The sequence below is a fragment of the Ursus americanus genome, chromosome 7 (assembly GCF_024610735.1).
Source record: "Ursus americanus isolate L20-20 chromosome 7, mUrsAme1.1.p, whole genome shotgun sequence".
NCBI lineage: Eukaryota > Metazoa > Chordata > Mammalia > Carnivora > Ursidae > Ursus > Ursus americanus.
Window position 1 is genome coordinate 23,114,590 of NC_142133.1, and position 27,297 is coordinate 23,141,886.

At 37.8% G+C, this 27,297-nt stretch overlaps 2 protein-coding genes across 5 annotated transcripts; one reads left to right on the plus strand and one right to left on the minus strand.

Moving 5' to 3' along the window:
- Positions 1 to 136: 136 nt before the first annotated feature.
- Positions 137 to 2,426, plus strand: RPS27A (ribosomal protein S27a). The gene is made up of 6 exons (XM_045787997.2): positions 137 to 187; positions 291 to 355; positions 830 to 884; positions 1,268 to 1,353; positions 1,730 to 1,861; positions 2,240 to 2,426. Exons 2-6 carry the CDS (start codon positions 308 to 310, stop codon positions 2,387 to 2,389), a joined length of 471 nt encoding a protein of 156 aa, XP_045643953.1. The 5' UTR covers positions 137 to 187; positions 291 to 307; the 3' UTR covers positions 2,390 to 2,426.
- On the minus strand, positions 2,422 to 24,650 carry MTIF2 (mitochondrial translational initiation factor 2). Of its 4 annotated transcripts, none has more exons than XM_087863408.1 (15): positions 24,533 to 24,650; positions 24,033 to 24,266; positions 22,356 to 22,581; positions 21,867 to 21,978; positions 17,066 to 17,237; positions 15,536 to 15,558; positions 15,382 to 15,444; positions 13,209 to 13,354; positions 10,987 to 11,111; positions 9,391 to 9,595; positions 8,760 to 9,012; positions 7,769 to 7,909; positions 5,720 to 5,884; positions 4,264 to 4,404; positions 2,422 to 3,646 (listed from the first exon to the last, which is right to left on the minus strand). In XM_087863408.1, exons 3-15 carry the CDS (start codon positions 22,572 to 22,574, stop codon positions 3,474 to 3,476), a joined length of 1,938 nt encoding a protein of 645 aa, XP_087719534.1. In that variant the 5' UTR covers positions 22,575 to 22,581; positions 24,033 to 24,266; positions 24,533 to 24,650; the 3' UTR covers positions 2,422 to 3,473. The 4 variants fall into 4 exon arrangements, with proteins under 4 accessions (XP_087719534.1, XP_045643949.1, XP_087719533.1 ...); XM_045787993.2 differs by adding an exon at positions 16,463 to 16,623 and having other exon boundaries at positions 13,215 to 13,354; positions 15,382 to 15,558; XM_087863407.1 differs by adding an exon at positions 16,463 to 16,623 and having other exon boundaries at positions 15,382 to 15,558.
- Positions 24,651 to 27,297: the final 2,647 nt, after the last annotated feature.

A 27,297-nucleotide genomic window follows, 5' to 3' on the forward strand; every position in this document is an offset into this window, starting at 1 on the left:
AATGAGAAACAAGTTCAGGCTAGAGAGAAGGAGTAAGTTTCATGCCCAATCTGGCATGTGGTTAGACAGCCGGTGTACCAGCGGTCCGGCATTTGGTGTGGTCACCTAAGAGGTGGGGCCTCTGGCGGGGGCGCCGGGAAACCCCGTGGGCCGGAGCGTTGCTTTCCTTTCCGATCCGCCATCTGCGGTGAGTGTGTGCTCTGGGGCTTCTCTCCGGCCGCGGGCCTACCGGCTTCCCACTTGTGTGTGTTTCCAGGTCTGACCCTTCTCTTCCTTTTCCTCAACTTCAGGTGGAATCGCCGCCAAGATGCAGATTTTCGTGAAAACCCTTACGGGGAAGACCATTACTCTGGAGGTACGGGCCCGGTGGCGTGGGGAAGTCAAGGCCGGAATAAGGGCCTGAAGTGGAGTCAGGAACCCGTGCCGCTTTCTGCGGTAGAATATGTTTAGGAGTCTGGATTCTGAAAACTGGCCCTGAATTGAGGGTTGTTCGCTGAGTAGGGGCCTAGGGCCGGCTTCTGATGCCTAAAGTGGCTATCACCTCTTCAGTAGTTCTAGTCAGGTAGCCAAAGCAGGGGGCCCGCGGTGGGGGTAAGGAGACGCGAGCACGTGTGGGGCACCGACCGCCGCTGTTCGCCCTGGACTGGGCTCAGGAAGTGTGCTCGCCGGCGGCATACCTGGGGCGGTTGCCTTCCCCCGGGTCAGTGGCCAGCTTTGCAGTGTAGCCTTCAGTCCTCCACCGGCTTGGTTCTTTGCTAATTTCCAAATCGAATTAGGCGTTCTAGTTTCTTACTGTGTTATCAATACATTTGCATTTTTAAACTCGTAGGTTGAACCCTCGGATACAATAGAAAATGTAAAGGCCAAGATTCAGGATAAGGAAGGCAAGTAATATTTTCTGTTTCAGTGAAGTTAACCTGTAGTGGTGCCAGCCTACCTACTGGACATACTTGCTGTTGGGGTGGGAAGAGGTCGGATTGACAAAGTGAAATGGTTTTGAAATAACAAATGTTTGTGAGCATTGGGCCAACCAGGGGTACTCTTCACATGTGTGAATTCGGGTGAGCTATTTAATTCTCCAGCCTGCTTCATTTGTAAAATGAAGGTAATATTAACATGTATTAAGGTCAGTTGTGCAAGCATTTAAAATCATGCCTAGCCTATAGTAAGAAATCAGTGACTGCTGTTAATACCCTTTTTTGGATTAAGGATTATCCATAAATCTAAGCAGATACACTTGTTCTGATGTGACTTGATTTTTTATTAGGAATTCCTCCTGATCAGCAGAGACTGATCTTTGCTGGCAAGCAACTGGAAGATGGACGTACTTTGTCTGACTACAACATTCAAAAGGTCTGTTTGGTGGAAAGAGCAGTCCTTTAAATGTAAATCTTATTTTGTAAGTTTTGATCAACACACAAAAGTGGGGGAGAATAACATTAGATTAGCAGTAGATGCCTAGGTGACTCCTGCGTTAACATTTCAGAAACACTGCTGTAGTTTCTCACATTCTGGATTGTGTAGATTGCATCCCATGGTGTGACTTAATGTGTTCTTTTATCTCCCTATAAACAAGTAGTTAATCCCCCCCAAAAAAACTTCCTTATTTGTGGTATTGTGTACTTATTGCTTCCAGTTAGAAGGTGCGTGAAGTAATTGCCCCTTTCTTAATGGAGTATGAGCATTAATGTAATTATTTTAAAGCCTGTTTCCTCCTCTTTATTAACAGGAGTCCACTCTTCATCTTGTGTTGAGACTTCGTGGTGGTGCTAAGAAAAGGAAGAAGAAGTCTTATACCACTCCCAAGAAGAATAAGCATAAGAGAAAGAAGGTTAAACTGGCCGTCCTGAAATACTATAAGGTGAGCCAACTTAATAAAAATGTTTTTATCTGTAGGTTAATAAATTTTGTTTGCGTCTCTGGTTTTAGACTTTTAACGTTTTCTGTTTGGTATTTGTGAACAAGCTTCAAATGATGAGGTTCACCTTTAGCTGTTTATTTCAAACTAAGTTCTGATTTTGAAGTCAGATCTGTTTTTAGGTATTACCACTTACAAGGCTAGACTTTAATGGGCTCTGAACTATTTTGTTGTAGTAATTACTAGTGAGGATTTGGAATGCTTTGTTTACAAAAAACTACCACTGTTTTGTGACTTTAAAGGTTGAATATTTTGAGTCATGTAACTTAGACTTCAGAATATGTTGTAAAATTATCTTAACAGCAGGTCTGTACTTTTTAGGTGGATGAGAATGGCAAAATCAGTCGCCTTCGTCGGGAGTGCCCTTCAGATGAATGTGGAGCTGGAGTTTTTATGGCTAGCCACTTCGACAGACATTATTGTGGCAAATGTTGTCTGACCTATTGCTTCAACAAGCCAGAAGACAAGTAATTGTATATGGGTTAATAATAAAAGTCATGAACTAACATTTAATTGTTGAATTTTATTCCAGTGACTTAAAGAGTGGTTTTAAGTATCAAAATTTGACAATCACACCATTTTGATAAACTACATATACTTTGGCAGAAGAATTAAGATTGTATTTAATATCAACTATGTACATATAAGCCAGTTTATGTTTCTGTCAGTTTTTTATGTCCACACTTGAAATTTTGGATGAGATAATTCTTTTTTATTTTTTATTGTGGGGGCTATCCTGTACATCATGGCCTCTACCCACCTGGTGCCAGTAGCACGTCTCCCATTCCCACCACCAGGTATATCCAGACTTGCCTGATCCCTGGGATGGTGGGGGCGGGGAGCTGCCCTCTCACCCCCACTTTGAAAAACACTGATTGGTATGAACTGGTGTTACATCTTGCCTTAAAAGGCTGTGACCTATTTGTTTCATATATCAGAAATGTAAAGGCTAAGGTTTTAGTAGTCAATTAAAAAATGTTATTCTGAGTCCCTGGGTAGTTTGGGGATATATGCTGTCCACAGTACAAGGGAACATTCTTCAATGTTAAGAATGAAATCTTGGAATTTTAAACACTTTGTTCACTAGTGCTGTTAACATTGAGAAATACAGTTTTGAGCAGTATTTGGCACCATATTTTGCCTGTGAGCTAAATTCAGGGAGGTTTGCTTATCTTGATACCACTCAACTAAAACATGCAGTTCGAAGTTTATTATAAACATTACATTCAGTGGCATATCAGTAATATCCTTTTACCATATTCTTCCCAGGATTTCTACTTGGAGGCATGCTTAAATAAGGTTTCCTATTTCTGTAGCATTTTGACATGTTATCCATGTTAACACTTGGAGTAACCACTAGCCTATTTTTTTTTTTATTGAATTCTTACCTTCAATAAAGCAAAACCAGTTGCTCTCTCTAGTAAACCAAGATATTTGTTCACAGTTTTTAATTTATTTTTTTAAGTAATCTCCACCCAGCGTGGGGTCTGAACTCTGGGATCAAAAGTTGCGTGCTCTACCAGGCACCCCATTCTTTACATTTTTAATAACAGTTTTAAAATCCTGGATCCCAAGACGTCTTGGCTGGAACTTCTTTTTCTTCATAACAAACAATTTCATCTCCCACTTGAAATTCTATCTTTTCTTCACTCAAACTGAGACCACAATCCATTCCAGTTTTGATGACTGAAATGTCATCTTTATGGTGTTTCAACGAGGTTAATGAACCTTAAGAAAATAAAAACCCAAGGTACATATAGTCAACAAATAATAAATACCTACTAAGTGCTATATAGTCTGGTGTTAAAAGGATATTAAATTATAAACACTGAAATTCTTAAGTTTTATAGTCCTACCATGTTAAATGATAGAACTAAATACTAGGGAAGCCAAAAGAAAATGGTTTGCTGTAAACAAGATTTGGTTTATAGTGAAAGAAATAAATCCCCCATTTCAAAGGCAGACTAACTGCAGAGGATTGGCATACTCAGGACTTAATGAGAGAAACTGGGTAAAAGACTGCAGGCAAAAGGTCAAAAGGTAAGCAAATACAATGCTGTAGAAAAGTATAGAACAGAGCTGGCAAGTTAGTTTGGGGCCAATTTTTAGAAGCTTAGAAAATTAGATTACTGATATAACAGGATTATTATTCTAGGTTATTATTACAGAGTTATCAGAATTTAGAACTTGTAAGGGAGGGAGCCTGTCAATGAGACCAGGTTTGAGTTGACAAAAAAGAATGCCTTGAACCAGGATATGGGAGTGAAAGATTTCAGATGGTTATACAGAGTCAGGTTTTGGTGACGATTTGAGGTCTATTAAAAACAGATTGTGACGTTACTTACCCTTCCAAATAACATCTCCATTACGGATTAATTTAAATTTTTTTTGTTTTTCTAATTGTCCCTTTTGGACTCTGCAGCCAGCCACAGGAACTTTTTTCTTCCCTTCTGTTACAGAGAAGGTAGCTAGTATAGAAGCCTCACCTTAAGAAGGAAAAGAACATTAAGTGCACAGAAAACAAGATTCTGAGAAACATAATTTCACGTATTCTGCATGGCAAGAATTAAAAGTGTGAAAAAAACAAACTCATGCATAGAGAGAAGTCCAGGTTTTCTTTGACTCTGCCAACTATTTTCCCGACCGCTATTTGAAACAAACATGAGGGACGCATGGGTGGCTCAGTTGGTTAAGCTTCTGCCTTTGGTTCAGGTCATGATCCCAGGGTCCTGGGATGCAGCCCTGCATCCCCTGCATCACCATCATCACCATCACTACCACCACCACCAACACCATCATCATCATTTATCAGGCTCCCTGCTTGGTGGGGAGCCTGCTTCTCCCTCTGCTCCTCCCCAGCTCCCGCTTTCTCTCTCATACGGTTTCTCTCTGTCTCAATAAATAAAAAAATCTTAACAAAACAAAACAAACCCCACCATGAAATCCCTGGGTTTTCTTGGAAAGGAAAATCACAAAAATACACGTTTTTCAAAAGAAAGAACAAGAGAAAAGTGGAATTAATTTTTTTTTAGCTGAATAAAATGCACTAGAAGAGAACAGTTTACTGTCTGCTCCATAAAAACCTATTTTTTAGCTGTCAATATATTTTCTCGAAGAGATCATCTGTTGTTACCTGACTTATTTTTAATCTCCCCACTGGTAATTTATATCCACTTAAGAATACTAATTCTGTGACTCAGCTTAATTTTTTTCACTGAAAATTAAACTATAATAATGACATGCTATCACACATATACCAATTTACTGGTGTTAGTGTAATTTGGCTCCTAAAAACCCTCATAGGACTCAAAAAGTTTCCCAAATTGCACTTAGTACAAGAACATACAAATCTCTGTATGGTCACATTTAGCAGGTCAGAAAAAATCTAAAATCTCTGGACCATAAGAACAGATAAAATGGTTCAATCAGTCTCAGATAAATTTAGGTTTCCATCTGGCCAAAGGATATGCTAGAAAGAAAATTTTTAAAGACGTGATTCTTAAATGTAAACTTTCTTCTCATGGTGGATTTCCCTGTCAGCTTCCAGGACAAAAATCAATGGCTTCCTCCACAACAGTATATATAATCTTTATCCCTCCCATCCCAGTCTAATTTGTACTACTGCAGACAGCAGGTGTTTACAATACCTATGAAGTTACACTGAATGTATCTATAGTAGTCGCAGGCTATATATTGGAACAGTGAAGGTTTTTCAAAAGTGAACTACATTTTCCCCTCAACTTTGCTTTCAAGTGTTACAGCACCTAAGATATGATTGTTTAACATTCAGTGAACACTCACCTATTGGGTGCTCTTCCAAAATGCAGGGCAATCTGCTGCTCAATTCCTCCTGCAAATCCTCAATCAGACGGTAAATGATTTTGTGAAGTTTAATTTTTACTCCTTTTTTTGCAGCAGACTTCTGGATAACATTGCCTGCATTCACATTGAAGCCATATATAACACCTGGCAAGCAAAAATACAATCAATAAAGTAGCATAAATACTGCATTAAACACTTTTCTTTCAAGCAGAAACACACATCTAAATTGTTTTAATTTCTTCTATGTAAATTAAAAGTGGGTAGGGGAGATGAGAAATTCTATAATTTTTTCTCATGAAAACTTACTAGTTTTCAAGTTAATGAAAGGATTTTTATAAATTCTATTGTTTAATAAGGAAAATTTCTTTATGATTTTTAAATCCATACATTTAAGAGACAAAAGTGCCCAGTGTAAGGCAGTATGCTAAACAAAACTTTGGTTTTTATACCAGAGAAATACGAAAACAAAAATTGATTAGGGGTGAAATATTATTACATTATTTTAATAACAACTGTATTACTAAATTATAATCTTATTGTCTACAACTTTTTGTGGCTTACTCTTAAGTATTCAGTTGGCCAAAAGATGAACAGTAACTTAATTGGTAAAGTTCAAGAGTTATTTTAGAAGTGAAAGAAGTTCCATGGAGCTGACCATTTTACCAAAGAATAATGTATTTAGGGGTTCCTGGGTGGCTCCGTAGGTTGTTTGTTTGACTCTTAATTTTGGCTCTGGTCATGATCTCAGGGTGGTGGGATGAAGCTCCGCCCTCAGCCAGGATTCTGCTTCTCTCCATCTCCCTCTCCCTTTGCCACTCCCCCTGTACACACTCTCTTTTTCTCTCTCAAACAAATAAATGAATCTTTAGAGGAAAAAAAAGGAAAATGTATTTAACTGCAAATACTTTGGAAGGAATAAAAAAGCAAAACACTGTTGGGACGCATGGGTGGTTCAGTCGGTTAAGTGTCTGCCTTTGGTTCAGGTCACCTGGGATCAAGTTCCACATTGGGCTCCTTGCTCAGCAGGGAGTCTGCTTCTCCCCCTGCCTCTGCCTGCCACGCCCCCGCTTGTGCACAGGCGCGCTCTCTCTGACACATAAATAAAATCTTGAAAAAAAAAAAAAAAAAGCAAAACACTCTTGCTTTAAGTGAAAAAAAGTAATGCAAACAACTTAAGAGAAAAACACAACCACCTTGAAAGTCTTATCATTAAGAATTCATTCAACACAGTATCAACATTTCATAGTATAGTATAGGCCAATCGGTGCCTAGAAAATACTTGGAATTAACCAGCATTACTAAAAACACCTTTTCAGTAGTAGAGGTAACATCTAATTCTAATCAAGTCTAGTCATGAAGTAGCTCCTTCCTAAGTGATTCATTAATCACTCAATAAAATGTCAGTGCTTTGCTAGGTGTTAGACTTAGTTAAAGTGACAGTCATGAGTCACCTTTTTGTACTTTTTGTATATTTTAAATTCAACTAATAAACAGTCCCCCTGCCTTCCAGGCATTTAAAGCCAAAAAGTGTTCGCTTTGGAGCACATATACTAAAGCTAAAAACAGCTTTTAATCTAAGAGAGATATGATTTGTAAAATTACCAATAAACAAAAAATAGGCAGACAAAAGTGAAAGATGAAATAAAGTACTGAAGAGGGGGATTACAGTATTAAGAACATTCAAAAGTCTAAATAAAAGATAACCAACCTTGGACTGGGTAGGGAACTGCGAGGGGTTAGAAGACAGTAATCTTCAAAAACAAAACAAAACAAAACAAAAAAACAAGAAACACTACTGGGGCTTGAAGGAATTCCCCAAGGTTGCAGTACGGGACAGTAAGTGGAGCTATGGCTGCAATACTGCACATTCCATTTGGCTCCATGGCTGGGGCTCGACTACAGCAGGAAGGGGGAATGCTTGTAAGGGTAAATGGCAGATTGACTAGCCAAGCAACAAAAGACAAAAGCAAATGGTTCACAGTGTGTTCTAGGGAACACGGTTAAACAAATAGGAAAGAGATTCCTTACCACGAAATGTTTCAGCAAGGTTAACATCATTTTCACTGACATCACCAACACCAAAATGTACTAATTCAAGTTCACACTCATGTGAAGCGTCATAGGTATGCATAATGTTCACAATGGCCTCGACGGAACCATCAACATCACCTAAAAGCAGAAGTTTAAAATTACTAGTGTTAAGAGGCATTAATAGACACAAAAAATGATAAAAATCTATTTAAAGCCATAACAGGAATGCCATTTACCACTAAATCCACTTTTATTTAGGTTTAGCATTATAAATATCTATTTAACTTTAAATAAAGTATAATGAACCAAATGTATATTTACAACAAAATCAGCAAGAAAAGTGTTTATTAAAATCTCCCCCAGTGAGGGGTGGGCAAAAAGGGTGAAGGAGCGGAAAGGCACAGGCTTCCAGTTACAAAATGAGTAAGTCATGGGATGTAATGTACAGTATAGCGACTACAATTAATAATACTGCATTACGTATTTGAAAGTTGCTAAGAGAGTAGACCTTAGAAGTTCTTATCACAAGAAAAAAAATTCTGTAACTATGTATGACGATGGATGTTAGCTAGATTTACTGTAGTGGTCATTTTGCAATATATACTAATATCGAACCATTATGTTGTACACCTGACACTAACATAATGTTATATGTCAATTACACCTCAATAAAAAAAAAAATCTCTCGCTGGGGCACTTGGGTGGCACAGTCAGTTAAGCACTGGACTCTTGGTTTTGGCTCAGGTCATGGGATCCAGGCCTATGTTGGGCTCTGAGCTCAGCGTGGAGCCTGCTTAAGTTCTCTCTGCCCCTCCCCTGCTTTTTCTGTTTCTCTCTCAAATAAATAAATAAATCTTAAACAAAACAAAACCTCCCCCTAAATGCAAAATAATTTTAGCTTACATTTAATGGCCCAAATTAATTGTGAGAATGAAAAAATACATATATTCCAAAAATGAATTGTAAAGTACAATCTTTCTAAAGTCACCTTTAATAATTACAGGAAGTACGTGTGAATCCCTTTCTTCTTTCTCTTTTGACTTTGAAGATTTTTGTTCTTTTTTTTCTTGGTACTTTAGAAATGATCTCTCCTTCCAGTGCATATTGCTATACTTCTCACGGGCTTTCTGATGTGCTTCTTGGTGTTCCTTTCGCTTTTCTTCTATTACTTTCAGATCCTCTTTATTTTTCTCCTGTTCTAGCTTGTACTTCCTCCAGTCAACAACTGCACGTGCCCTTGGCTATACAGGGAAAAAAACAGGCATTATTTAACCAAATAGAAACCAGTAACTTATGGGTTAAAAGCTTTGTGTTTTTCCCCAACTTAGCTTAGCTTAATTTACACATGAAACCACTAATTTTATAAATTTCAAGAAACTTATAAAACTTTAATCTGGGGGCTTTGTGTATAACAGATGATTTAATTTAAAAATGTTACCTCAAATTTTTAAAAAATTCTATAGCCAAATTCTAAAAGGGCACTACTGGCCCCCCCTTCACAGGCCCTTACAGTCTACAATTATTTGCTAACATAAATATACGTATTTGGTATAACACTATAGATTAATATTTAAAATCACTGTATCATATCTAATATATAGGAATTAAGCTTGATATACCTCAGATTCTACTTCAAGAATTTCATCTCCTGCAGAAGGGAGGTCTCTCCAGCCAACAATTCCCACTGGTGTGCTGGGACAAGCCTCATGGATTATTTTTCCATTCTCATCAAACATTAAGCGTACTTTTGCCCAACTCTTTCCAGCAACCAGAATCGAGCCTTTCCTCAAAGTTCCTCTTTGAATTATAGCTGTAGTAACAGGACTAAAATGAAAACAAATGTATATATTCTTAATGCCATAATCAGGATGTAAGAACACTTTCTTTTTTTTTTTTTTTTTTAAAGATTTTATTTATTTATTCGACAGAGATAGAGACAGCCAGCGAGAGAGGGAACACAAGCAGGGGGAGTGGGAGAGGAAGAAGCAGGCTCACAGTGGAGGAGCCTGATGTGGGGCTCAATCCCATAACGCCGGGATCACGCCCTGAGCCGAAGGCAGACGCTTAACCGCTGTGCCACCCAGGCGCCCCGTAAGAACACTTTCTTAAGTAGAGCAAAGATATCTTTATAAGACTTAAATATATATAATATGTACACACAGGGTTAATCCCACTTCTCAAGCAGGTTTTCATACTATAAAAACATTTCTATTTAATTGCCAAAAGGTAGAAGCAAACCATACGTCCATCAACTGAAGAATAAAGAAAATGGAGTACATACAATTATGTAAAATTATGCCAGCTAAAAAAAGAAGGAAAGCCCTGTCATATGCTCCAACATGAATGAACCTATCTCAAGGACATTATGCTAAGTGAAATAAGCCAGTCAAAAAGGACAAACACTGTATGAATCTACTTATATGAAGTATCTACAGTAGTCAAAATCATAGAAACAGAGAACTGAAAGACAGATGCTAAGGGCTGGGGAAGGAAGGAGGGGAAATTAGTGTTTTATGGGTATATGGTTTTAGTTTTACAGGATTAAAAAGTTCTAGAGATCTGTTGTACAACAATGTGAATATACTTAATACTATTGAACTATACACTTAAAAATGGTTAAGGTGCTAAATTTAATGTTATGCTTCTTTTATCACAATTTTTTTTTTAAATGGAAAAACAAAAACCATTTCTTATAAGCTTATGGTAGTGGAGGGTGCAGATAGCTGAGTGTTCTAACAGAATCTTAATCCTCCTTCTGTACCTAATTTGTTAAGCATTGAAACTTCTTGCTGATAGGGAGAAAAATTAAAGAAGAGAAGAGCAATCCAAAGACTTTCCTATATATTGTATTAATGCGGAAGGACATAAAGAATTTAGGAACCCTAAAATGCAACAATTGCCGTTTCATTCCAATTTGTTGGTCTATGAGGCTTTATATACCAATTCAGTTAAGTCAGTGGGGAAAAAAAATTCAAACTGAACTACTTACATCATCTAAATGTGACCCGTAGATGTTACAGATAGTTGCTATGACCTACTGATAACTGCATTTTTTGTTCTGTGTGCTAGTGCAAAATGCTTTTCAAAACAAATGCTTTGAAAATACTATTCATATCTAATAATAATATACAATAAAAATACTATACTGTTATATAATCAAGTCATAAAAATAATGAAACAAAATTATTAAAAAGCAAGCATTTTAACAGTCCTACCCTCTTCCTTTGTCTGTGAAAGATTCTATTACTGTTCCTTCTACTGGACCAGTGGGGTCTGCTTTCAATTCTAATATTTCTGCCAAAGCAATCGTCGCCTCTGCCAAAGCCATCAGATTATCACCCTTTAACAAAAAAAAAAAAGGGTGTTAATATACAATGATAAAATGTTACCTGTAAATTTATATACCAGAGTCAGAAAGCCAAACAACCCTTTACAGTTTTATTATACTTTTCTCTTAAGCATTAAAAGCATGAATCATCCAATCAGAAAGGAAGCAAGGAAAGGGGGAAGGAAGGAAGGGAGGGAGGAAAGAACAAAGGAAGGAAAAGCAAAAACACCTGAGCCAGGGACAGATCTTTCAAGGAAGAATGGCTATTTTATTAAAAGGATGGCCACTAGTGGTGCTCGTTAACACCCTTTCGTGAACACATGCTTCATTCATTCTCTCTCCTCCATCTGTCTCTACAATTGTGTCTTCTTCCTCTCACTTTCTTTACAATGCTACTTTGCATTTGAAGTTTTTCCAACTGAACAAGCTTTTACATCTATTATTTCATTTGATCAACTTAAGAATGCTATAAAATAAGTAAATCAAACATTACTTACTCTTACTAAATAAATAAGGAGAAAAAGTATGGACCAGACCCAGGCTTTAAGACATACTCAATAATCACCCAGCTATGCAACCTTGAAGAATCACTTCTCTTCCCTGGATCTCCTTTCCTCAATTGTAAAATGAGGAAGCTAGATTAGATGATTGCTTCACCTTTAATGATCTATGTTTAACTATGAGTTCTAGGGCTCCAAGATCGCACAGCTGATTAAATGGTGATGGAATTGGAACTGAAGGGCAAGAGATTTTTCCATTCTCAGTGTCAGCTAAGAGACTGCTCAGTTGTCAGAGTATAAAACAATGGGGACAAATGTAAACAAGCTGATGAAATACCTTGCTTACCTCTCCACTTACTACTAGTATTTATTCCAATTTACAAAATGCTGCCCTGAAAAGCAGGGTTGGGGTGTTTCTTTGCATGAAGCGTCTTCTATCTCTACTTGGGAAAAAAAGGCCTCATCTTACTTCCTGCCACTCCCTCCCAATTCTCTCCATTCCCCAGGAATCATCTCTGCCATGCCTCCAAGTTTGCCTAAGCAGCTTTACATTTATCTACTCATCCCCTGGTATCTGGGCAGAAAAGGTGACCATGTCTTCAAACGTTTTAATCTTGCCATGCGGCTTTCAGAGTACAATAGCAATTGGGGTACAGTGGAAAGATAACAAAGCAAGGTGGTATTTTATGAGTTTCAGAGAAAAAGAGGCATGGCTTTACTATTAATGGAGGCAGGATTGCTAAGCATCTTAGAGGTAACAAATTTAGGAAAATTAACGATAAAATGAGACCTAACTAGAAGAAGGTGGCCAAATATAGTACCATCCCTTCAGTGAATGATAAGGGAAAAAAAGTATCATATATTATGTATAAACCATGGAATATGGTAAGAATGGACAAAAAAGGAAATTGTTACTTCGCAGCAACCTGTATAGGATAAGAGAATTGGAAAATGCTGTCACAAAGCAGGTACTCAGCTTCCTTGGTGTTTCTCATTCAGAAAATAATAATTGGTCATTTGAAAGAAAATCGAATTCATCATAGTAACGTAAAACTTATAACATAGTTATAAGTAACGTAGTAACATAGTAACGTAAAACTTATAACAATTTAATTCACAGAAACACTGAATCAATCAGTAACACACTGAACCCAAATGTTTTATCTTTGTATCAGCGAAGTTTTTGTTTAAATCTCCCTTAAATGCCCTAAGATCTATTCTAAATTTTTTCCACTATAAAAACAAGCACTTTCTATTACAAATTGGACTTCATTTCTGCTTAAAACAGTCTTTAGCAGCTTACTATTACTCTATCCTCACATCATTTACCATTTGTTCTCATTCTAAGTATCTCATAATAAGAAAAGCATTAGAGCTGGACTTGATCCCCCACTGTTAAGCTGTGTAACCCTGGACTGGCAACTGACCTTTCTGAGCCTACTTTCTAATCTGCCAAACCAATATATACATAATGATACCAGCTTTGCCTGGTACTACAGAGGACCTTTAAACAACAACAGAAATGCCATGTGTCAAGCTGTTGTTTCTGTGCACTATGTACTTGAGGCAGAGCAGGCCCATCTGAACACATCATCTCTGAGGTGCCTACATTTACCGTGAGCGCAGAGACGTGCACTGCTTGGACGTCACCTCCGTAATCCTCACAGACCACATCATAAGCTAGCAGCTCTTTTTTCACTTTTTCAGGATCAGCCTCAGCTTTGTCACATTTGTTTATGGCAAGGACGATGGGAACTGAAAGAGAGTTAAAAAGAGTGCAGATGCGGACACCTTCAATGCCAGGTATTGACAATCAAAGACACCAATCTTTTCTGGCTTTCTCTTTACTCAGTAGATGTACTAAACTAAAAGACCTAAAAAACCCTGCTTTAGACCCCCTCTACTCTGCTTTCTGCAAGGAGGATTCTGGATGTGAGATGTCAAAACTGTAATTATAAGTAGATTCTGAATTAAGAATAGATACCTAAGATGATAAAAACCAAACAAACAAAAAATTGCATTTTGGGTAGAGAAAGGTCTATCTTTAAACCTGAACGGAAGATCAGCAGCTACACTGAAGATAATCTCCAGGGAAAAAAAAATCAAGAGAAGATTCTAATCCAATTCTAAATCACTAGATCATTTATGTCTTCTTTCCAGGAGCTATTAAGTCATTGTTAAAACCCAATATCTCATCCTGGGGTGAAACTAAATAGTATTATTGTAAACTTTCTTTTAGGATTTACAGCAATTCTCTATTCATACATACTCAGTGACTGACACATAGATTCTCAAATAAATGTTTACTTAATGAATGAACCAAGTAATCTTATAATCTACTTGTCAATATTAAACATACCCTCCCATTAGAGAAATCACATAAAATGCTATGAGATAATTCTCTGGTTGGGTTTCACCAACTTTGCAATTTTCTCAGGTATCAAAGAAGAGAAACTGAAAATAGACACAAGAAAGTTATGCAATCCACAACTTACTATTATGAAATAGTACATTCCATACAGATGAGCTGGAACTTAATAGGGACAAGAGAACAGGTATAGAAAGCATAATGTAAGAAATTTATCCTACCTCAACCACCTGCTTTGTTATGCGAATCCCTGGGAAATTTATCACTCTCCTCTTCATTATATTCCCTAGAATCATTATGAACATAGTCCACTCCACTAAGGTAGTTTTGAGGAATTAAAAAGGAAAAAGAGTAACACTGGAAACTAGAAGACCAGATTCCAAATGTGGACATGATACAAATTTAACTGTAACTGGAGGCAGTTCTTGCCATTCTCTGGTTCTTAGTTTTCATATTTTAAGAAAAGAACTGGCCTAGATAGTGACTGTCAACCTTTTTTTTTCTCTTGCCAACAAACCTAGGGGAATATGATGCACTCTCCATCAGGTTCATTTTCTTAAGATAGCAGTATTTTCTCAGGGGGTGTAGGGTCATATCAGAGTAAGAATGAATGTACAAAGTATGTGTTTGGAGGAGGTGGCTATTACTGAAGTTTTTAAATGAAGAAGCAAGGGAGAAGACAGCTAAGTGATTTTCTAAAAGTCACACCTTTGACCAAATAAGAACCTATTTTAAGCATATGAAGGAAAAGTTTTTATTTTTTTTTAAAGATTTTATTTATTTCAGAGAGAGAGCAAGCACGAGTGCGGGGAGGGGATGGAGGAGCAGAGGGAGAGGGAGAAGGAAAAGGAGACCCCACTGAGCAGGGAGCCAGACGCAGGACTTGATCCCGGGACTTCAGGACCACGACCTTAACCAGCTGAGCCACCCAGGTGCCCTGAAAAATTCCCCTTTAGAGAAGCATTCCAGACAATAAATGAACAAGGAATAACAGAATCAGAGTATCACCACTTTGCAACTCCTAATGTATTTAGGTGATGGATACATACAAGTTCATTATTCTATTCTTTCTTTTATAACTGTTTAAAATTTCCACGATAAAAAGGTTTTCTAACATTGGAAACCATTAAATTCTCACATACCAAGTAAGTAAACAGTATTGGAAGGACTATATTTGTGATCCCACATCCCCAGTTGAATCCTACTACACTCTTCTTAGTAGTTATGTCTGTGGGAAAACAATTCAACTGTCTTTGAGCCTTATCTGTAAATAGGTATAATAATCCTGGGATTGCCAGAAAGATTAATGAGCTACATGTAAAGGGCCCCAGAACTGCGACTTTAAGTAGTAGAACCTTTTTTTTTTTTAAAAGCAGCTTCTTTTCTGCTACACAGTAAGTCAGCCACACGGTACCTTGAGCATCTTTGGCATGCTGAATAGATTCTACGGTTTGTTTCATCACTCCGTCATCTGCAGCTACAACCAATACGACAATGTCAGTAACCTGAGCACCTCTGGCTCTCATTGCTGAGAACGCAGCATGTCCTGGAGTATCGAGAAAGGTTACCTTTTCCCCAGAAGGCAGAGAGACTGTGGAAACAGAAATCCAAGAACACCAAGGATTCAAATATGTACTTTCTTAATACAAAGGAATATATGTGAAATTATCAAACAGAATCAACAATTCTTAAAATGACTTATTCCTTCCATTAATCTTAATCAGGAACAATACAGATCATCATTTCACACTGAAAAATAACAAAACAGTGAAACCTTTCGGGGTTTCTTTTCATGCAATAATTTCAAACTAAAACTCTACTTCTAGAATATACTTTTCATAAATATACCAACTGGTATCTATTCTGAAGAGAGAACAGACCAGTAGTTTTACATAGGTAGTCTCCCTTTCATTAGCAAACATCAGCTGCACAACTGCCTTCAGCAACAAAGGCAATTTAATATGGTTAGGAGCTCAGGATTTGAGCCCAAACCCAGGCATGAGTGTAAATCTTGGCTTTGCCACTTACTAGCTATGTACCCTGAACAAGTAACTTAATCTACACAAGCCTCGGCCTCCTTATCTATAAGTAGGAATATTAATACCTACCTCGTGATGTTGTTGTGAAGATAAAAAAGAAAAAACATATGAATAAGGTGCTCACCACAGTGCTGGGCACATGCTAGATGCTCAGTTAATGGTAGCTGTTATTTAATTATTATTAGCAACATTATCACAACCTAGCATTGAAGAATTGTAGGCTCATTAAACCAAACTAAGAATGAGCCAGAATAAAAAAGGTAATATAATTTTCTTCTTACACAATGTACAAAATAAGCTTTACTAACCACCTGCTCTAGATTTCATCAGACTAATGGCTTTAAGCTTTAGGCTTCCCTTCTACTTTGAATTTGTCTATCTCATACTATGACATTTGGTTTAAGAAAATAGCACGTGGGGTTTCCAGGCACATTGTAAGATAATGTGTGTCCATACCAAGAAAGGCACCAATGTGCTGAGTGATGCCTCCAGCTTCCATTGCTGCCACTTGAGTTTTTCGTAGTTTGTCAAGTAACGTCGTTTTCCCATGATCAACATGGCCCATTATAGTAACAACTGGGGACCTTGGGGTTAATAAAGCTGGATCTGCCTGAGGCCTACAATTAACAGCAAAGGAGTTTCACTTCTTAAATAACTTTACAGCCAGTGAATTGGTTTGCAGTCATCTCTGTGAACTACCATTAACAATCAAACCCAACATTCAGCTTTGATTAAAGTATCTTCCTCTTCCATAAATATAATGACCTATGACAAAATATATAATAACTGCCCATGTACAGTTGGCATCTCATGACAATAAGCAGACAGAATAAGATTTTTAAGTTCAGGATCAATATACACACTCGGCAAACTAAGAAAAATAACCCTCAGAGTTCTATAACCTGAATATACTAATTTTTTAAACACTTTGAAGAAATGTTTAATCTATACTCCCACATCATTTTAACAGCAAAAAAATTTTAAGGTATATCTCTCCATTATAAAGTGTGAATAAAACTATGTGGTTTCCTTCCCCCAATATACATGGTTAAGCTTTACCTTCTTACAGCATCTTTATTTTCTCTGATTTTGTCCTGTTTTAATTTGCTCCATTTTAACTTCATCCCCATCATCTTTACCACTTCTTTGATCCTGCCTTCATCTAAACGTGAGTGTGCTTCTAGTGAATCTATGTCAATAGCAGTGTTCATTAAAGCTTCATATACATAATCTGGGTGGAACAGATAAGACCTTTTAGGATCATGAATTAAATGTTTACAAAAGTGACCTCTATTAATAAATGTCAATACATGAACAGTATACTAAATGAAAAGAATAACTATATAAGCTGTTCCTCTGATGTTAACAAATCACAACCTGAAAGAAAATAATCTTTAAAATATGGTTCATTTATATTTATTACATTACTGCATTCATAAATATATGAATATTTATGTACCATAAGAATCATCTGAGCTACCAATAAAACATTACATGTTGTATACATTTATACTGAGTAATTTATCACAGCCTAGTTCTTTGAAAACTTGTAGTTACATACATACATACAAATGTATACGCATATATAGTCGAGTCTCATTATTCACGGTGAGTATGTTCTATAAACCCACCACGAATACTGAATTAACAACTACTAAACCATCACTCCAAGGGGAAATACAAGGTTTGGTTCCTCCAATTCTTGATTACATCTTCATTAGCCAATCAACACATATTATGTGTTTCTGATTCAAGACACCTTATTATATACTGTTGATTTGGTAACGTTGAACTCATAGCCAAAAGCACTAAACCAGTATTTTCTCTGTAAAGCACATTATGGCCTTCTTGCAAGTTAGTAACACTAAACAGCAGTTCACTCAGCACTATGCTTACGAGGCATTTTAATCAACAAAATCAACAAAAAGGACAAAAATGTGAAAACATGACACTAAGCCACAAAATGACGCTTGTTTACAGCGTGTGAGCTAAAGCAAGACGGCCAAATGTTGCCTTGTTGAACCTCAGCTAGGAATGCGTGATTGGGCAACTCAAATTTTTCACTGCTCCACGCATACCCAGGAATGACTATAAAAGCATTCTGAATATTGATTTGGGGGCTATAAATACATTTTAGAGAACTCGGCAATACAAGATCCCCAAATAACAAGGATCAACTATATGTATACGCGCGCGCGCGCGCGCACACACACACACAGTGTCTCAGAATAAACATACGTACATATATTTATTTATTTATGTATGTATGTATGTACCTATTTAGGGTGTCCAAAGTCTTGAAATATATGAAAAATATTTACTCGGTATTCTTTTTTACATTTTATTTAATGTACTCTGTTTTCATTTCAATCATATTTCCCTGTAGATGATAAATGAATGTATCTGTGGTAATAATGAAATAAGTAGTTTTATGTTTCTAGACTTTTAATCACCCTTTATTTATTTTTTTAAAGATTTTATTTATTTATTTGACAGAGAGAGAGACAGCCAGCGAGAGAGGGAACACAAGCAGGGGGAGTGGGAGAGGAAGAAGCAGGCTTATAGCGGAGGAGCCTGATGTGGGGTCGATCCCGTAACGCCGGGATCACGCCCTGAGCCGAAGGCAGATGCTTAACGACTGCACCACCCAGGCGCCCCTTAATCACCCTTTAAATATATATTTCGAGAAACAGATGTGACAGAAAGGGATCCTCAAATAAGAACACTATACGAAAAGAACATCTACTCACTAGTGTGCAGGTAAATGTTTACTCATAAGACTCTCCAAAAAAAGAGAAAAAAAATCCCTGACTGTTATAGCATTTCTCAATTTCCATAGTGCAAATACTCCCACCGTGGTTGATTTCAGCTGCCAACATGAAGTCACTGAACACAGAGATGGAAAGAGACAGGCACACCATTATACAGTACTTCCACCATATAGGTACATGGGTGTAAATAACCTCGAGAACACAGAAAATAGCAAAACACAGTAAAATTAAGAGTGAAGGGGTTTGAGGAGTATTTATTACCCTTGTTTATGATTTAATTTTTGTTAATGGTTGTGTTTACCAGCTCACATACTTCTTCAGAAGTTAGCAATCGGCCCAAAAGCTGGTGGTAGTCAGCCCTACATATCACTGATCCTACCCTGTAATAATTGCCAAGAAACCCTTTCCTATGTATATCCCCACCACATCCTTTCCCAAGAAAGCACATTTTAAAAGAATGATACAGTGCAAATTTTCTATATGGATATTCACTCAGAGAACAATAAAACTCTAAACATATAAATTATAATGAGTACAATTGTTTCTAATAATGCTAAAATCCCTAATAACCCAGTAGCTACAGTTTTCCAACATTATCCTAAACTTTTCAAAGTAGCTTATACAAAGATAATCTCCTTCCCTCTGTATTAACAGCATTTAGTATCAACATATTTTATCTTTATCCAAAACTTAAATATTTACAAATAGAAAAGTGCCCAAAGCATTTCAACCAGAAATATTACATCTTAAGTTATTTTAATTGAACCAGGGGAGGAAAAAAAATTTACTCACATTGCTAATATAGTAGTTTAAAATATTTACCATCTTTTTTTTTTTTTTTTTTTTTTTTAAGTAGGCTCCACACCCAGCATGGAGTCCAATACAGGGCTTGAATTCACGACCCTGAAACTGGAGACCTGAGTTGACATTAAGGGCCGGATGCTTAACCGACTGAGCCACCCAGGTGCCCCAAAAGTATTCACCATCCTTAATGCAAATATAATATTAAATAGGCTTCAAATAGATAACTTGTATTTAAATCATGGCATATCAGTTTTGGGTCTAGAGCAACAATCCTTAGGATTAAATTTATATTTTAATGACACTATTTATTTGGCAATACAAAAGAATTATTACAGTTACGGGCGGGGAGCAATGTTTAAAAAGAAGAATCCTCCGGGAGCCTGGGTGGCTCAGCTGGTTGAGCGTCCACCTTGTGATTTCAGTACAGGTCGTGATCTCATGGGTCCTGGGATAGAGCCGCCTCAGGCTCCCTGCTCAGCAGGAATTCTGCTTGGGATTCTCTCTTTCCCTCTGCCTCTGGCCCTCCCCCCACTTGAGCAGCTCTCTCACTCTCCCTCTAAAATAAATAAATATATTTAAAAAAAAAAAAAAAAGAGGGGTGCCTGGGTGGCTCAGTTGTTGGGCATCTACCTTAGGCTCAGGTCATGACCCTGGTGTCCTGGGATCGAGCCCTGCATCGGGCTCTCTGCTCAGCGGGGAACCTGCTTTTCCCTCTCCCACTCCCCCTGCTTGTGTTCCCTCTCTCACTGTGTCTGTCAAATAAATAAAAAAATAAAATCTTTAAAAAGAAAAAAAAAGAATCCTCATCTTTAAGTGATAAATACAGAAATATTTGTGAACTGATACATTAATAACTGTCACTGGCTTATGCATATATTATGCTTATTATTCCATTCTTTCTGCTTTCATATATGTATGAAATTGACAACAGTAAGTTTTAAAAATCACATCTATTATCAATATTATTTATAAAATTATATCAATACAATTTTCCTTGGAAAAACTGTCAATAATACAGCCATATGTATTTGTTCTCTTGAAGTTTTTTAATATAATGATTACATAATCCAACTGCAAAGTTATAAAAATGCAAAACTGGGTGAATTTTCTATTCTTTGTAAGGATGTACATGTACAAAGAGTGGTAACACTTTCAGGCAGGAAATACATTAAAATTCTAGCTCTGCTGTAATTTACAAAATAACAATTCCTGAGAGATAATTTGGTCTGTGAATAAGAGCATGGCCTCTGTAGCCATACTCCCTGAGTTCGTTTCCCGGCTCTACCACATACTGTGTCAATTATTTATCCTCCCCATGCCTCAGTTTCTCAACCTATAAATGGGGGTAGTAATTACACCTACCTGTAGTACATTGTAAGAATTACATGAGTAATTATATAAAGTACTGGTACATGTAATAGCTCAATAATATGAGTTATTATTTTTTTCTTTTTTCCAAGAGTCTGCCTTGTCGCTTTATTTTGCTACAAAAATAGGCTATTTTTTATTTACTGAATTTTATTTCTTTTTAAAGATTTTATTTATTTATTGGAGAGAGAGAACATGCTCACACAAGCTGGGGGAGAGAGGGCAAAGGTAGAGGGAGAAGCAGACTCCCCGCTGAGCAGGGAGCCCGACGCAGAGCTCAATCCCAGAATCCTAGAACCTGAACCAAAGGCAGATGCTTAACCAACTGAGCCACCCAGGTGCCCCATTTACTGAATTGTAATGTCAGTTTACAATGAGAACTCAAATTTTGTTCCAATAATCGTAAATTGGTAATAAATACACCAAGAGTGCAATGAAGAAATAAAAAAAGTAACAATGATGCTACACATTTATAAATAAAAATAGTATTATTAAAAGTTACTACTGCAAATATTTTTCTGCTGGCACTACAGATATTGTTACAATGAGTGAAAAAAGAAAATCAGGAATTATAGACAACAAAGGGAAAGTAAGTAAGTATAAATACAGTCCCTCAGTCCAAAAACATTCTTTGGACTTACTCTAAAGCCTACAGAATTTCTGAGAAAGAAGGGTTAGTACAGATAAGAAAATCTTTTCCACTTTTATTAAAAGCAAAATCTTAGAGAACTGTACTTGGCAAAGAGACAAGAAACTAATTATAGAGTTCGTGACCTAAAGTGAGAAATACTAGAATGATTTAACATCTTTTAAACCATCAGCCTAATTTTCATCTTTGAATGTCTTAGTCTCATTGCAAATAAAAATGCCAGGTATTCCATTTTCCATATTTTTCCTTACAAAATTATCTGACCCACCTATGTCTTTTTCCATTGCTCTGGCCAGTTCCTCAATGGTCATTCCAATCCATACCTCCACCTCCTTTTTGGATTTTGTTGAAAATAACTGAGATTTCTGTGATCTCTCTTCCTATTAAAAATTCAGGATGCATACAGAAGGAAGAAAAAACTTTTAACAGTGTAGATTTATTCTGGAATACCTACCACAATAACAGCTTCTATTTATACCAATACTCCCACAAGTAGTTAAACCTCAGACTAAAAATTTACAGTCCTGCACTCCTAATTCACTATTATATACCAATTTCCAAGTAATCAAATTTATCAGCATTACTGAACAACAAACTAGAACTTCCCTTCTTCACAAAGATTTACTGCCTGGACTGCAGCATTAAGGAATAAAGATTTTATAAATGACAAAATACCCAAAATGGATTTCTACTCATGGCTGTAGGTATTTCCATCTCAGACCAAATAATATAGTAACTGATAGAAATCTATAACTACCTTCTTTGTTACTAGAAGCCTATATTGAGATAAGGCCGCCCCAATGAGTGGGTCTGTTTGCCAGGGCCGGATGCAGAGCTGAGCTGTCCACACCGGGTAAGCAGATGAAAACACATGATTCCACTGTGCTAATATTCTTCTTTGACCCAGGCTGTGCAGCTGCCTAAAGACAGTATGAAATCGTAGCAAGTTCTCCAATTTCAACACCTTCTGGTTCATGTTTCCCCTGGAAAAAATTTTAAAATAATATTTTGGTTAATATGAAAATCAAGTTAGCAAATATTAATCGGATATCTACTCCATGAAAAACACTGTGCTAGAGTTACAACAATAAGTAGACCTCAATTCCTGCCCTGAAAGAGCTCACAGGCTAATCAGGGAGATGGAATTCCATACTAACTACTCTCTAGATGTTAACTATCATTATTGTTAATGTACCTACTACCTTCAGACAATAGAACTGAAATACAACTTACAAAGGGATTTTTTTAAATTCTTGAAACATCAACTAACCAGATCACAACTAGAGTGATTTTTCTAAAATGCAAATTTGAACTCATCATCTCTTTGCCAAACACCCTCCAGTGGCTGGCTATTATTCTGTTTCCCGAAAACATGCTATATAAGGAGTTATTATCTGCCCTCTGCTAATCTCTTACTTCATCTCTTATATTCTTTTGGTCCCCTCCCTCCTATCTCTAAGCTTTTGTTATTCAGACTCCCCCCCCCCCGCCCCCAATCTCCAATGGCTTTTTGAACCTCTGCATATGCTTTCTCTCCTTGGAATTGTCTTTCAAGCCTTAATATTTTTCCCTCTTCCCACCTCCCCCTCCCCAAAAAAAGATGCTTCTAGAGTGGGAAGAAGGCATCTAATAAATATTTGTTGAATACCTTTTGAATATTATTCTTGGAATGAAAGAAGAGTTACCTAAGAGAAAACTGCAACAGAACTCAATAGTGTAGCTCAGAACTCAAGAGTATAGTTATTTTCCTCCTTTCTGCTCTCAGTACTGCATTTCTACAGCTTTGCTTTTGTTTTTAAAGAAAAGAGCAACTGTGGGGCGCCTGGGTGGCTCAGTCTTAAGCGTTAGCGGCTGGAGCCCCACATCAGGCTCCTCCGCTGGGAGCCTGCTTCTTCCTCTCCCACTCCCCCTGCCTGTGTTCCCTCTCTCGCTGGCTGTCTCTATCTCTGTCAAATAAATAAATAAAATCTTTTAAAAAAATTTTTTAAATAATAATAATAAAAATAAAGAAAGAAAAGAGCAACTAAAATAACATAAGATGTACATGTTTTCTCAACAAACATTTCCTGAGTACCATCTTCCAGACATTACATTTGAGGATGTTGATTCAAAGTTTAATGAGCCAGAGTCCCTTCCTTCAGAATTTACTGTCTTTAAAGAGCTCCAATATTAAGATTCTCAGGCACAGGAGAACACCTCAGGAATGGCACATTTTAAAAATCCTATTTAGGTACATGTTTCTGGCCTAAGAAGTAAAGGGATTCCTCTAGGAAAAAAATTTTTAATGAGTCTAAAACCAGATCTGACAAGAGCATAAATTAACGAAATGGAAAGAAAAGCACTACATGGAGATTAACCAAAACACCGACTGAGGCAGGAATCAGATAAACACTGGGGGCAATAATCCGGGTGTGAAAATTGGAAGGAACCTTACTTGTTACTACTTATTCCAAGCTCCTCATTTCATAGAAAAGGGAAATGAAGAGTCCAGAGAGGTCAAAAAGATTTCTCCAATGTCATAACACCAGTTAATGACAAGCCTAGAAGACAGGTATCTGACTCCCAATTCGGTGCTTTCGCAGCGAGGATATCCTTATCATGGAATCTGAAAAGAGATGCTGGAAATACGTAGCTGCGTTGGTGGAAACGGCTGAATGCTGGAATTTATCTGAAAGGTAAAAAGAAATCATTGTAGAAAAATGACGGCTCCTCTGTGACTGCGCCTCGAACCCGGGCCGGGAAAGCTTGGTCCCCAGGCAGGCGGGGCGCGGGGAGCGGGAGCCACTTTCGCCACGCCTGAGGCGGGGTCACGCAGGGAATAAAGGCCTCGCGGAAAGGCTTCCGATCGCTCAGTGTTTACAGCTGGTGCCACTCCCACTTCAGGCCAAACAATACACGACCCCCGGGACGACCCGGCAAAGGAACCCCACTCACTTCGCCGCTACATTAAGCCCTGGGCGTCCGGATCCTCAACCAAAACAGAGATCACCTTGTGGATCCGGGACGGTAGCCTGTCAGTCCGTCCCCGAAACGGTCCCCGTCGGACTTCCGGTACCGCCGGAAGCGGTCCTTCCCGGAATTCGGAAGCCCGAATGCTGCTGCGGCCAGGAGTGGGGTTGTCCGAGGTGACCCAGTGGGCGCCCAGGGGAGGGGTGGGGAGGCGCTACTTCAACCTGTGGCGGTCTCCCGGGGTCAGCCGCGCATCGGCAGTCGCTTCTGCACGTCCCTTCACTTTCTGCGAGTCCCTTACTGCTACCGTGGGACTTGAGCGGCCCTGGTGCTGAAATGTGGGAGAAATGATACGGTTTTAAAAGACACATACCTAACAAGGAGGGGAAAATGCGAGGGAACGTGGTGATGGAACAGTTAGTACAGGGCGAGGGGCGCCTTCTCTTTGAAAAGTCGCCTCATTCGTGGGTAGCCAGAGTTCCAGTCTCAGCTCATTCCCCGTTCTGTAGGCTTGGGGACGTTATGTAAACTCGTGTGTCTCGGTTCTGCACGATGGTAATGAAAGCAGCTGCTCCATAGAAGAGCAGTAAGGTTTGTAAGAACAGTGGGTGCGTAATTAGGATTTGCAGTTGGCGGTTATTACAGCCTCCTCCCAGAGCACTCCCACACCTTGATTGGACATTATGTCTTTTGGGCTGTCCCCTTGACCATAACCTGCACCACTTCTCGAGTCTAAGTATTGTTTTATCTCTGTCCTCAAGGTCTAACGCTACCCTCAGCTAATGATATGGTACAGAAGAGTTTCTTACTCAAAAACATACTTACCGTTACCTCCCTCCCATAATCTGGCCTCCTAACTCATGCCTCCTCCCCCTTAACTTTTTTATATTATTATTTTAAAATTTTATTTGTGAAAGAGAGCACAAGCAGGGGGAGCCGCAGGCAGAGGGAGAAGCAGGCTCTCCGCTGAGCAAGGAGCCTGATGCAAGACTTGGTCCCAGGACCCTGGGATCATGACCCCAGCCAAAGGCAGAGGCTTAACGGACTGAGCCACCCAGGCGTCCCTCCTCCCCCTTGATTTTTATCTTCCCACTGCCTGCCACAGGTGTGCAATCGGTGTTGCTGAATGATTAATGGAAACCTCTGTCCTGGAAATTTTTTTAATGAACCTAACACTCACTTGAAAACTATTAAAGTTCATTCCACTTGCTATCATTTTACTTACCATTTACAAACACCCACTAAAGTGCAATTTCTGCAACAAATTGTTCTTTGCTTATTTGCTTTACCAAGCCCTTGAGAAACAAGCAGAAATTGGTTGGTAGAATACCAAAGTAGTCGTCATATTCCGCCCCCCCCCCCCAGTTTTAAGTGAAAATAACTGATACTTTTCTTAATCGTGAAGATCATACTAGTAGAAAATTCAAGCAATATCTCCCCTCCCCCATATATAGAAAGAAAGTAGCTAAAAAACAAACAAAAGGATGAGGGCAGTTGAAAGAACAGAAGAACCAACCTGGAAGACTACCTAGTGGCCAAAGCTGGAAACAATTGAGCAACAAAATAACACCCTGTTGGATTACAATCCAAAGTATCGAGTATATATGCATTCATGTTGATATAAATCAATGATTGAATGAATAAATAGGGGAGAAGGAACAAATTCTCCCTACAGAAGAATTCTGTATTTATATATCTATATCTATATCTAATCTATATTTATATTTATATGTATAACAGCCACTAGGAGGTAAAGCTTAATTCCTCTCCACTTGAGTGAGGGCTGGGCTTAGTGATTTGCTTCGGGAGAATAGAGTATGGAAAGGGAAAAACAGTAACTGGTAGACACCACCTTAACCAACTTACCAAGGTAAACATTACCAGTGATGTCATGTTGATATCACATACCCCCTAAAATGATGTGATAAGGACATTTTATCTCTGTAGAATCCTTCCCAAAACCCACAACTCTACTGTAATCATGGGGAAAACATCAGACAAACCCAAACTGAAGAGCATTTTACAAAATATCTGAGCAGAACTCTTCTAAACTGCCAAGGTCATGAAAAAGAAAGACTATCACAGATCAAAAGGGACTAAGGAGACATGATGACCATATGCAATGTGGAATCCTGGAGACAATCCTGGAACAGAAAAGCACCTTAGTGGAAAAACTAGTGAAATCTGAATGAAGTCTGTAGTTTAGTTAATTGTAATACTCCAGTGTTAACATCTTAATTTTCACAAATATATCATGGTTGATACAACATAAGAGAAAACGGGGTGGAGGACATTTGGGGATTTTCCACTGTTTTTGTAACTTTTCTATAATATAAATTTATTCCAAAATGTAGAATTTCTTTTTTAAAAAAGAAAGTGAATCAAATCCTAAATCCCACCTATCCAGAGGTAACCACTTTTATTATTTTGGTGAACATCATTCTATTTATCTCTATGTTTAAATACATGTATGCATGCAATTATATATAAATGAGATTCATAATATAAATGCTGCTTTTTATCTTTACAACATATGTAATGGAAACCTTCCATGCTGGTGAGCATAGATCCATATCCTTTATAAATGACTGCAAAAGATCCCATTATCTATAAGTGTCATATTTACATAGCTACATACATGGGTTGTTTCCAGTATTTAACTTATAAGCAATATTGCATTGAATATTCTTTTTTAAAAAAATTTTTATTTTTAAATAATCTCTACACCCAACATCGAACTTGAACTTACA